At 33.9% G+C, this 13,902-nt stretch overlaps 1 protein-coding gene across 5 annotated transcripts in view; it reads left to right on the top strand.

Annotated features, from left to right (window-relative positions):
* Positions 1-13,902, top strand: part of RBM20 (RNA binding motif protein 20) — a 415,808-nt gene that overhangs the window by 205,365 nt on the left and 196,541 nt on the right. For 4 of the 5 annotated variants that reach the window (XM_053692751.1, XM_053692749.1, XM_053692750.1 and 1 more), the window contains exon 2: positions 7,692-8,592. In XM_053692751.1, the coding sequence (XP_053548726.1) occupies positions 7,692-8,592 (901 nt within the window). Of the gene's footprint in view, positions 1-796; positions 1,068-7,691; positions 8,593-13,902 lie in introns of those variants that run through there. The other variant, XM_053692752.1, reaches the window with a different exon arrangement.

Below are 13,902 nucleotides of genomic sequence, written 5' to 3'. Positions count from 1 at the left end.
AGGACCAGTCAACACATTAGATTTGCATAATCAACAAATGCAAGATAACAAGGCAATGCAATAGCACTTAGTCTGAACTTCAAATGAGTAGTAGATTTTTTTTATAACAAATTTCAAAGTTAATTTATTTCCACTCCCCTTGTACCATGTGATAGCAATTAGCTAATCACAAATGCATATACGTATAGTCTGTGAATTCTTGCACATGCTCAGTAGGATCTGGTGACTCAATTCTAAATATAAAAGACTGCACATTTATTTTAATGGAAGTAAATTGGAAAGTTGTTTAAAATTACATGCTCTATCTGAATCATGAAAATGTTTCTCTCTCTATATAAAAACATTACAGCTTTCTTCTTTCCTAAAGTATTTTAAGCCATATCGGATCTAGATATATTCTAGCTCACAATTCATAGGACATACTTTCACCAAAAGAAATTAAAGTAGCTAAAGAAATGAACAAAAGAAAACTCAGGCTTTATGTTTCATGGATTGTGATATTTACCTTTGCTGATGAATTAAACATTTTTAATTAAACATTATGGGTTTCTCATTTTCTTGCCTTAATAAATTCTGAAATGAAGTGCATTGTGTTCAAGTTTGTGTCACTGTTTGTATTTAGAAAACTGTTATGTATTTAATTTAGAGAGATTTAAAAATAGAAAAGCACAACATGGAAAGATGTGAATGCTGCTACAGCTACTTTGCTGGCTGTGAATTTAACACATCCAATTATAACGAGAGAGCCCTGCATGCCTTTATACATTCTCCCTGAGTTGGAAGGCCTGGTAGCTGGGACTGTCAGTAGCTCTAGAGACAGGAGACAGAGAACATATGGTGCTAACATCAAGTGATATTGTGTGTGTAACACTAACGATCCCTGAGAGCATGTGACTCTCCTTGCTGCCATTCTATGCCTGTTCATTAAAAGTTGTGCGGCTTTGTAGAAGGAAAGATTGTAAATACCAGGGGAGCATGAAGCTGGCATTATTTGAGTATATCAGTGCACAGGAACGTCCCTATACCCTATAACAATGCTACGGTATTCCTCTTCTCTTTGGCATAAGGTAGGATTGTGATTTGTGTTTGTATGTTGTACACTGATATTTCTGCCAAGGCTTTTTCTCTTTGTTTACCACTCATCTCTTGTATATTCTGAGCCTGGTAGAATGTTCTGTACCTGACCTCAAATGCCTCATAAATATTACGGCAAAGACCGGAGTAGTAGTAGACGGGTAACTGACTTATAAGTGAACATCAAGGTCAGTTGAGACAAAGTATAATCGCTTGTTTTTGTTACTTACACAGACCTTCCATTTCCAGTACTAAATAACCATTTAACGTGGCAAATAGTTTTATATAGTGAACCCTAAATATTTGATTTGAGGAAGTAGGAATTATAACTCTAATAAACTGTGAAATTTTATAGTTGTGATTTATTTAATTTATAATGACTTTTGTTAGATTGTTAGAAACACATTTTAAATATAGACCTTGAAAATATTTAACACATTCATTTCTAGATTTTAGAAAAGTGGAAATATATGTCATGAATTTGCAGGGTCAGTTTATTATAGCATAAATGATATTTCTCCACTTCTCTTTCAATATAAAAAACTATATTCTAGAAAATTGAGAATTGTTCTTTTTGTCTGTATATAGGAATGTATATGTGTGTGTGTGTGTATATATATATTTGTTAAATATATATTTAAAACAAGCAACAATTTCTTTCACGCTCTTAAAAAAAGTTCTATATATACAAACATGTACATTTAAATAAATATATACTATATATTTTATATACTATATATATATATATATATATATATATATATATATATATATATAATATATTCTATGTTTTATATATATATATATATATATATATATATATATTTATTTTTTGCAGTGGACAAGTGAAACAATTAAAGCCCTGACTAGTAATAGAAGATATTTTTTACATTGTGTGTATATGTTTATATATAACACAGACAAAAAAAAATAAATAAATGTGCATTTGTGTGTGTGTATGTGTGTGTATATATATATATATATATATATATATATATATATATATATATATATATATATATATTGTTAAAAATGATCTACTATTACTAGTCAGGGGCTCTATTTTTTTACGTGTCCACTGCAATTTCTTAATTATTTCTTTCCTAATTGCCAGTAATACTGGAAATTCCCAGCCCTATCTATCTATCTATCTATCTATCTATCATCTATCTATCAATCTATCAGCAGGAATTGACAAACTTTATATACAATTTTGGAACCAGACAGAAGTTAGTGTAGGAATTTATAGATATATATATGTAGAAAAATAGGAGCCAGCAGAAAATTGGCTACTGCTTTGCTGATCCCTGGTTTACAGTAATTTGCACAGTTTTCCCTAGCTTTATATACATATGAACATATTTTTATAGTACAACACATTTCTCTGTAATTTCAAAGTCTGTTATTGAAATAAAATGTGAAGAAAGAAATTCATTTTTACATTTTAGTTAAATATAGATAACTTATAAGAGCTATCTATACTAGTAGCAAAAAAAAAAATGATCTCTATCTCCCACAAAAAAGCCAGTATGAAATACATTTACATGCAAAGGTTGAAAATAATGATTAAACAAAGGAAACTAAAAGGAATATTAGATTAATAATGTTGTTATTTTTTCAAATAATGTTGTTAGTCCTAATCCTTTAGAACAGTTTATCAAATGATTTTTGTTCAAAGTTCATCATTATGGGAAGTTATGAAGATAAACCATTTATTTCTAGACGATTGTTATTAACCAGTATATTGTTCAAGTACACTTTGCCATAGGCTTTAGATCCATATTTCAGAGCATGTGTCTTTCTGCTTAAATAATGTATGTAAAATATGATTTGACACATAACCGTTTTAACAAAAATACTTTTAAACAATACTTTAAAAAAATACCACCAAGGTTTTTGTTTTTTTACTAATTTGAAAGTTAGTCTTTGGTCAAGGAAGATAATGATGCTAGTTTATTCAGTCATAAAAAGATTGTCTATACATTAGGCCATCTTATAATATGTTACATAGCTTCATGCATTTTATCTTCTCTATGTAATATATGTGTAAGGTTAATACGGGACAGATAGTATAGGTCATGATTATTTTATAAACCCTATTATACTTTGGGAAAAAAAAAAAAAGATTTTCATTTACCAACCAATGTGAATTTTTGTATGTACAGCGTGCAAATTTGTAACTGGCTATAAAGGTCAAACATGTTTAAATCTATACATGTTGTGTTGTGTCTATAGTGAAAAGAGCAGCCTTATTCTGTGGAGGACTTGAAGTATAAACATCTTGATGCCAATAGATAAAGAGCAGAGTTTATTTCTAATGTTCCCTCCATATGAGATGGTGCTGTCACATGAATATACGATAATGCAAGCGGTTGTCTATGTTAAGTGTACAGATAATATATCATTAGCCTTCAGAAGCTGCTGGATGGTCTGCTAAATGCTGGTCTGATGTCCGTTAGCATAAAGTGCAGGTGCAGCCTGTTTGTCTAATTTAAACGTCTCATCACATCCAAAGCCAGGATTGCTTAGTTAATCCCAGAGTCTTGATACTTTAGCGCTATGGGATCCTAAACAAACAGTGCACACCCATAAAAAATACTGAGGAAAACCTACATCCACCCAGGAGCAAAATGATAGAAACCAAATTGCTAAAGAGCTACGTTTTGTAATATTTGAAATAAAACAGTTAATCTAGAGCTCACATTTTTCAATGGAGAGGAGTAAGAATAAAATTGTTTATGAGATGCTGTAATTGAGTGTCCTGTAGACATCCTCAGGTTGTTATTTCTGTTCATGAAAACACTTTCCTCGAACGACATCAGAGTTATCCGACCTACGTTTGAGTGTGACAGTTTACCTGTTGACCCCACATCCCATTTTCATATTTCTCCACTAGTTCTCTATTTTGCAACAAGAGTTCTCCTCTATACTTTTCTTATTCCCCTCCTTTCTTAAAGGATCCAACACGTTTCCAATATTTGTGTTGTTATTGGCTTGTGATATAAATTTTGATAAATAACTTTTATTTTTCATGTTTTTTTATGTGTGTGTGCATGTGAGTGTATGTATGTATCTTTGTTTGTGTGGTGTGTGTGTATGCATGTGAGTGTATGTATGTATGTGTGTGTGTTTATGTGTATGTATATGTGCATGTGTATGTTTGTGTGTGTGTTTATGTGTATGTATATGTGCATGTGTATGTTTGTGTGTGTGTTTATGTGTATGTATATGTGCATGTGTATGTTTGTGTGGGGTGTGTGTATGTTTGTGTGGTGAGTGTGTATATGTGTATGTGTGTGTCTGTTTGTGTGGTGAGTGTATGTGTGTATATATGTGTATGTGAGTGAATGGTTGTGTAGTGTGTGTGTATATGTGTATGTGTGTGTCTGTTTGTGTGGTGAGTGTATGTGTGTATATATGTGTATGTGTGTATGTAAGTGAATGATTGTGTGGTGTGTGTGTATGTATGTGTGTGTTTGTGTGGTGAGTGTATGTGTGTATATATGTGTATGTGTGTATGTAAGTGAATGATTGTGTGGTGTGTGTGTATGTATGTGTGTGTTTGTGTGGTGAGTGTATGTGTGTATATATGTGTATGTGTGTATGTAAGTGAATGATTGTGTGGTGTGTGTGTATGTATGTATGTGTGTGTTTGTGTGGTGAGTGTATGTGTGTATGTGTATTTGTGTATATGTGTGTATGTGAGTGTATGACTGTGTGGTGTATGTGTATATGTGTGTATGACTGTGTGATGTATGTGTATATGTGTATGTGTTTATGTGTATGTATGTGTGCATGCGTGTGTTTGTGTGGTGAGTGTATGTGTGTGTATGTATCTATGTGTCTGTGTATGTGTGTCTGTGTGTGTATATGTGTGCGTGTGTGTATATTATATGTATGTGTTCATGTGTGTATATTATATGTATGTGTTTATGTGTGTGTATATGTGCGTGCGTGCGTGCGTGTTTTTCTTAATTTTAATTTTGAGGTAATTCACTGACACTGGTTATGAAAAAATAAATTGCACTCATTTGCAAAGTTAGGAAACCGCCACACTAAATGTCATATTCTCATCTCACCCGTTATTTCAACACAAACCATCTATTCAAAACATGAAGAACAGCTTTGCGCTATCTTATGTATTTAAAATGGTAAAATATATTATAAAAATAAAAATATTTTTGAAGAAAAAATATTTAAATAACAAAATACATGAGTATGCAGGCACACATGGGAGTGCCTAAATACCTTTTTTTACTCTGTTATAAGAGATATAAAGATTCAATCTATGGGGCATATTTATCAAGCTCCGTACCGAGCTTCATGCCCCGTGTTTCTAAAGACCGCTGCTCCATAACCTATCCGCCTGCTTTGAGGCGGTGGACAGAAATCGCTAGAAATCAACCCAATCGAATACGATCGGGTTGATTGACACCCCCTGCTAGCAGCTGATTGGCCGCAAATCTGCAGGGGGCGGTATTGCACCAGCAGTTCACAAGAACTGCTGGTGCAATGGTAAATGCCGAGAGCGTATGCTGTTGGCATTTATCGAAGTGCAGCGGAGATGATCCGCAATATCGGATCATGTCCGCTCGCACAATGATAATTCGGCCCCTATGTGTGGACTGCACTAATAACAATTCAGCAGTATGAAAATTGACACTTACTGTCACTTTAAATAATACACGTCTTCAAGATCAGTGTGCATTGTGGGTAGTAAATTATTGTGTTAAATACATACAAACGCATCCTAATTTAGAACTAAAGATTTATGCCTTTGTGGTTATCCAAAATAACATGGCAAAACAAAAATCAATAAAAAGCTATCATATTATAAACATTCTGCAAACAGTGAGTGAAAATAGACTTGTAGGTTTCATAGATTTGCATAACATTTGTGTTTAAATTTAATATTATAGTAATATTTGATTTTGTACTATTCATAAAAGAAAAGAAGCCTTTTTTATTACATATTAATCCTATTTATGAAATAATAAAAATATATTCCTATGATTTAGTAAAATGCATGTTGCAGCAATTAAACTTTTTCTCTAATTTCATTGCCATTAAAAATATGCTATGGTTGCATTATTTCTGAAAGCACGCCCATTGCACAACACTATTTATATATTGCAGACGATCAAAATAATGACCACATTAAAATATATAAAATATTTTTTACTACTTTGTATTATCACGAGTTTTGTTCGTCAAGAGTACGTATCTGCTATGCTCTCATTTGTATGTGAGCTACAAGGTCATAGCTGGCAGGAAGTGTGCATAACAATGACTCAGTGTACGAGAGCCTAGATGACAGATTTGTTTCTATAAATTAAATGATTAATAGCGCCTACAACTTACTTGTTGAGATGGGTGTTGAGAACAAAGTAAATGACAAAGTTAAAGTGAAATATGCATATGACAGGTGTAATTTATTATCACTAGGTAATTTGCATTTACCAAATAATCACTGCAAAGAAATAATACCATGATGTTAATTTAAGTATTATTTCTAACACATTGGCCTAGACTCCAACCCAGTGGACGGTAGTGCTAAAATCCTACTTAAAGGGACAGTATACACCAATTTTCATATAACTGCATGCAATAGACACTACTATAAAGATGATTATGCACAGGTACTGATCTAAACATCCAGTATAAAACTTTCTTAGAAGCTCCCAGTTTAGCACTGTTGATGAGGTTAGGCTGGGGGAAGGGGGCTGAGAAAGTGGCAAGAGCAGACCCTCTCATGCATATGAGAAGATCCATTACACAAACAGGAGCAAGCGTGATGTAGACTTCAGTCTACATATTATACTTTGGGGCTTGGTTAGGAGTCTGAAAATCAGGACAATGTTATAAAAAAAAAACCAACTATATATTTTTACAAAAACACTCCCAGAAGGGCTATATAAATAGTCATCTACAAAACATTTATGCAAAGAAAAATCTAATTTACAATGTCCCTTTAAGGCAGCCATTCTCCTGAGCAGCCTCAGAAAAGGTTAAAGTGATGATAAAGTCTGTACTATCTAAAAGTAAATCCAGAATCTAACTTGCAATTTAATTGTAATTTCATGTATTTATATTTAAAGATGTGTAAAATAATTTTTTCATTATCATCTATCAGTTGAATTATTTCCCGTCTGGCCGCCCTCTACAAATGCCTCTTTTTTTTCTCTCGAGGTGACATTTTCACCTCAATCGTATCCACTTTACAGCAATACAACATGGATGCAGTCTAATCTCTCTTAGCCAGTGTCTCTTAATTTTTGTTTTATCTGTGCCATATGGCTGCAAAGTGGATTGGATGGAGGTGAAAATATCACCTCGAGGAAATTTTTTTTTTGTAGGGGGCGGCCAGACGGGGAATAATTCAACTAAACAAAAATCAACAGGTACAATATTTATCCCTTTCTGAGGGTTAGTTTACTTATGTGTTTAAGTGTTTATCAGATGGGAAAGAATTAAATGCATTTTAAAATGAACTGTGCTGTGGGAATTAATGCTTTTACTGATGAGCTGTTGTGCCTATTATGGTAAAAATAATGTATAAAATGAAATATGTCAATAAAGTAGAATTTTACTAAACAACTTGTACTTTTTTTCTTCAGTGTGGCCCCATTTTTGGACAAGAACCCATTTTCTGTTAATGCTCCATTAGGTGGTGGAACTGCAAACCCTCTTCTGCCATCCCCTGCCAGTCTTCAGCTTGCACAACTACAAGCTCAACTAACTCTACAACGGATTAAGTTGGCACAATCTGCAGTAACAAATAACACAGCTGCTGCTACAGTCCTCAATCAGGTGCTCTCCAAAGTGGCCATGTCTCAGCCACTTTTTAATCCGCTGAGACATGCAACCATGGTTGGTCCACATGGACATGCTGGAGTACCATCTCTTGGACCCACTGTGAATAATACCAGGTTTCCTTCAAGTGGAATACCATTTTCTCCTCATAGTTCAGTGGCACAGAATCCAAACCAAAACTCTTTGCCACCATTTGGGAAAGGTATGAGCACTAACAAGACTGGATCATTTTATGCAGGATCCCAGATAGATACAGAGCAGACTGGACATCACCTCTTCACTGGAGGTGTGCATAATTCAGGGACAATTCCTGATGTTCACTATGGTCATAAACATGATCACCCACACAGTTTTAAAAAGGATTACTATGATTCACATGGGCAACATCATGTCATGAACCAAAAGGGAGACTTTCCAAACACAGCCCCAAAGAGTCATTGGGAATCGCCTCAAATATGGCAGTCATCTGGTCAGCATTATGAGACTAGAAATGAGTTGTATAATCCAGAGGAACCAACTACTGACAACAGATTCAGCCCTTCAACCTCTACACCATTTAACCAACATAATAATGGTAAAGCGGGAAACTGTACTTCCAATCTGAAGAGTCTGAAGCCACACGAACTGAATGATTTTCATGGCATACCACCTTTGCACCTCCCTCATACTTGCACTATATGCGACAAAAAAGTATTTAATTTGAAGGTAAGTGGAATAACAAAAACAATTTAATGCCAATCAGCAATATTCAATGTCAGTTTTTTTTTTCTTGGTCTGGATAGATAGATAGATGATAGACAGATGATAGAGTTATTTTGCTTTACCTGGCAGTATAAAAATGAGGCCTAAGCAAAAAACACACACATTTTTAAAACGATGAATTGTCAAATTCTCCTATTTGCATTAAAGCTAAAGGGACATAAAATCCCAAAACAAAATTCCCCACAAAAATCCCTCGAAATATATTATTATTATTTATTTTGCAGCCTTTTCCTGTAATGTAATGCTGATTTATTTTTTTATAGGGGTGCAGTTTAATTTTATTGTTGAATATCAAAACAGAAGGTTTAAATAAACTTTGTGTTCGTGGTTTGATATTTATGGGGGCTTAGAGTTCCACTTAGTATCTGTACAAATTTCCAAAACAGGGAAATGTAGGTATAAAATTAAATTAGTAGTTAAAATACTTCTGCTGAAATATGTGAGATATTTAGAAATAAAACTTTTGCAACACTATTCAATATTACTAAATTTATTTTAAAAGTTCATAAAATTCTAATTCCTAAAGGAGTTAAAACTGAATGGGGGCCTATTATGTACCACTCAACCCAAGAGATAGATTACGGATGAGTTGATAAGTACTACAACAGCTCTGTTAGTGGACAAGGCTAACACTGTACAAATGTAAAAACAAAAGGGGTTTTTATTTTCACCCAAACACCTGTTGTCAGAACAAGAATGCATTTATGACTGAATAGATAAATAAACAACCTGTAGTACATATTAAAATACAATTTTTTCAGATGCAACAAAAATGACTTGAATACAATTTTGAGGTTGTAATAAAAGACTGCAGTTTATGCATTACGTCCATGTTTCTTCAAGGACATTTAAGCATAATGCTAAACTTTACAATGAGTGGCCATATTACAGTGTGGCCATATTACAATCTATCAGACTTCTCATGGTAAATAATTTTTTTATGTTTTGTTTTTACATCTTTTTTTCAAAGCCATTCCAGTTGATTACATAAGTGGCTTTTAGTAAAATCGCATGCATTAGTAATCTGTATATCTGGAAAATGTAATTAAACACAAAACAAACATTTTTTTTTAAATCCTATAGAAACAGAGGAACCTCTCGCTTTTATTTTTATTCTTTTTTTTCCACTTTTTTTTTTCTTAATGAGAAGCAAAATATATGCCAAAATAAAAGTAAAACAAGACAGGTAATTGACATACGGCTAGATTACGAGTTTTGTATTACGGCTTTTAGCGCTGAACAAATGGCAATTCCAGCGTAATGAATCAGAAAGAGAAGGAGAACAGCACACCTGTTTGTGGGGCACGGAGTAAGATTTGCCAAATGGCATTTCCAGCGTAATGGCCAGTAACGCATATTATGAGCCGTGTCAGTATAGCTATACCGCAAGCATTTTAGCCTGTAACACAACGTCCATTCTGCACCAAAAAAATTACGTTTTTTTGTGGGATTTTCATAGTGCCAGTATTACAGGTTGTGCGTTCAGGCTAAAATGCTTGCATTACAGCATATACCGACACAAGCCATACCGCCATCTGAGAGCAGTAGTTATGAGTTTTGCGCAACAAAAATGTTTCACAAAACTCATAACTAAAATGTTACAAAGTACACTAACACCTATAAACTATCTATTAACCCTTAAACTGCCACCCTCCTGCATCACAAACACTATTTAAAACTTATTTACCCCTAATCCGCCGCCCACCGACATCACAACTATTAAATAAACCTAATAACCCCTAATCTGCCACCCCCAACATCGCCGACACTATAATAAAGTTATTAACCCCTAAACCTCCGGCCTCACACATAGCCACCACTAAATAAACCTATTAACCCCTAAACTGCCGGCCCCCACATCACAAAACGCTAAATTAAACTATTAACCTCTAAACCTAACACCCCCTAACTTTAAATTAAAATGACAAATTATATAACTGTATTTAAATAAATAAAAACTTACCTGTGAAATAAAAAAATCTAACATTAAACTATAAATTAACCTAACATAACTATTCTAATAAAATAAAAAAATGCTCCCAATTAAAAAATCTAAATAACAATTTTAAAAAACCTAACACTAAGAAAAAAATTAAAAAGTCTAAAATTAAAAAAAATAATAAACACTAAATTACGAAAAAATAAAAAACACTAAACTTACAAAAATAATAAACGAAATTATTTAAAACAATTACACCTAATCTAATAGCCCTAGAAAAAGAAAAAAAAAAACCACCCCTAGCCTACAATAAACTACCAATAGCCCTTAAAATGACCTTTTGTAGGGCATGTTGTTAGGTGTTTTTATTTTGGGGGGGCTTTTTTATTTTTATAGGGCTATTAGATTAGGTGTAATTCTTTTTATTTTTGATAATTTAATTTATTTTTTGTGAGCTTAGTGTTTTTTATTTTTTCGTAATTTAGTGTTTATTATTTTTTGTAATTTTAGATTTTTTCATTTTTTTTTGTAGTGTTTTTTTAAATTTGTAGTTTTTTAATTTTATTAGAATAGTTATGTTAGGTTAATTTATACTTTAAACTTATTTCACAGGTAAGTTTTTATTTATTTTAAGATAGTTATATTTTAAATTAGAGTTAGGGGGTGTTAGGTTTAGGGGTTAATAGTTTAATTTAGTGTTTTGCGATGTGGGGGGCTGGCGGTTAAGGGGTTAATAGGTTTGTTTAGAAGTGGCGATTTGGGGGGCCGGAGGTTTAGGGGTAATTAGGTTTATTTAGCAGCAGCGATGTGGGAGGCTAGAGGTTTAGGGGTTAATAACTTTATTATAGAGGGGTGATGTCGAGGGCAGCAGATTAGGGGTGTTGACTAGGGTGTTAGGTTTAAGCGTAACTTTTTTTCCCCATAGACATCAATGGGTAACACTGTCACCCCATTGATGTCTATGGGGGAAAGCATGCACGAACATGTCAAAGCAGCCCTTGGATTTTGTGTGGTATGGAGCTTAACGCCACCATATCGCACGCATAAGTAGGCTTTTCAGTAACTCGCAATGGCAGTGCTATGGAGAGTGAAATATCGCAACTTTTTTGGCGTTAGTTTCGCACCCTGTTTAGCGCAAAATTGGTAATCTAGGTGTTAGTATTAATGATTATTTAATGTGTTTGGATGCAGGTTTTTTTATTTAGCCACTAATATTTAAGGCATGGCATGTGTGCAATTAACAGATTTATATCATTTGAGTAATTTAATATGAAATATTTTTAACTTACAAACACATAACTGAAGTCATAAATTAACGTTCTATGGCCCCTATTTAACAAAGGTCTTGCGGACCTGATCCGACAGCAGGGATCAGGTCCGCACCACCTCGCTGAATGCGGAGAGCAATACGCTCTCCATATTCAGCATTGCACCAGCAGCTCACAAGAGCTGCTGGTGCAATGCCGCCCCCTGCAGACTCGCGGCCAATCGGCCGCCAGCAGGGAGGTGTCAATCAACCCGATCGTACTCGATTAGGTTGAATTGTGGCGATTCCTGTCCACCTGCTCAGAGCAGGCGGACAGGGTTATGGAGCAGCGGTCTTTGTGACCGCTGCTTCATAACTGCTGTTTCTGGCGAGTCTGAAGACTCACCAGAAACACGGGCCGTCAAGCTCCTTTCGGAGCTTGATAGATAGGCCTCTATGTTTTTTATTATCATTTTAGTAAAATTCTCCTTTTTTTAAATTATTTTGTAGACCAAAAACTACTAGAGGGATATTGTACTGTAAAATATTCTTTAATTATCAACTTTACCTGCTAGAGTGTATTACATTCTTTACACATAGATCTTTCAACTTAATTTTGTGATTTTAAATATCTACTTTTGTTTGTTGAAACTTCCAAATATACTAAAAAAGTAAATACTGCAGCAATGGCTACAGAAATGTATGTAGAAAAGAGGCAGCAGCAGAAATAATCTTGCCCATTGGGAAGAGCCCAGCCCATTTAAAATATTAAATATTGAGCCTGCAGCAACTTTGAATTAAGGTTGCACCGATATTAGTATTGGTATCAGTACCGATACCAAGTACTGGCACCAGTACTTGTACTCATGAAAATGCACTGATACTTAAACCGATACCTCCAGATCTTATATCTTACCCAAACATCATCTTGTGGCTTTTTTTCAAACTATGTTCCCATTTCATTTTAAGCTGGAGTGGAGACTTAAAATTGTTCACTTCTGTTCTGCCAATAAAAAATACTGTTATTTGTTTTATTGTACGTCTGAGAGCAGTGCTCCAAAAGCTGCTAGTATACAGCTGGAAGCCTACCTGGGAGAGATCACTGTACCTCATTTAGACAAACCCCTGAAGTACTGGGTTAATAAACTGAGATTTAATGGCCCAAAAATATATTTCTGCCCTATGCAGTAGTGTAGAAAGTGAAAGACTGTTCAGCTTAGCGTCAAACGTCCTTACTGATAAAAGAAACAGACTTATAGCTGAACATGCAGAGATGCTTCTGTTCCTTAAAAGGAACTTGCCACTAACTTTTGAAAAATTATTCTAATTGCTAGATTGCCTGTTATACTGCTAGTTCTCATCTTGCACAATTATGCTCAAAACATACTGTACTCTGAGGAACATCCTTATATTATATAATTGCAGGAAGAGTGTTCAAAGGACATATTAAGTTAATTCCTATGAACACTCATCCTACAATTATAGGACTAGATTTAGATTACATTTGATTGGTAAGATTTACCAATGCTCTGTTCACATTTCCAACCCCATAGACTTTAATGGAGTTGGACATGTAATGAGAGCATTGGTAAAGCTTACCAGTCAATTGTAATCTATCCCATAGTGTTGTTTCCCATGATTAAACAGTGCACAGTTATATTTTTTACTGGATTGCACTTTTGGTTGGTTGTGATTTTACATTAGTTATGTATTGTTGTTATTATTAATATATTTTATTGGAATTTTTTTATTTATAAACATGTTCTGTGAAGTTTCACAACTTTCTGACAACAAGCAAATAAAATAGTTTTATTATTTCATAATGCCTTTTGAGTTAGTTTTTCATAATTATAAAGAAGCTATCTTAAATCATTAGTCTGTATTGTGCTTGAGAAACTGTCACATGACATTAAAAAAAAGTATTGGTAATTGGTATCGGCGAGTATTTGAAAAAAGTATTGGTACTTGTACTTGGTCTTAAAAAAAAATGGTATCGGTGCAACCTTACTTTGAATACAATTAACTTTTATCAGCTGCTCACTTAAAGGGACAGTCAACCATAGAATTG

This window comes from Bombina bombina, chromosome 9 (assembly GCF_027579735.1).
Source record: "Bombina bombina isolate aBomBom1 chromosome 9, aBomBom1.pri, whole genome shotgun sequence".
NCBI classification, from domain to species: Eukaryota; Metazoa; Chordata; class Amphibia; order Anura; family Bombinatoridae; genus Bombina; species Bombina bombina.
This window is presented reverse-complemented; position numbering and strand designations above follow the sequence as displayed.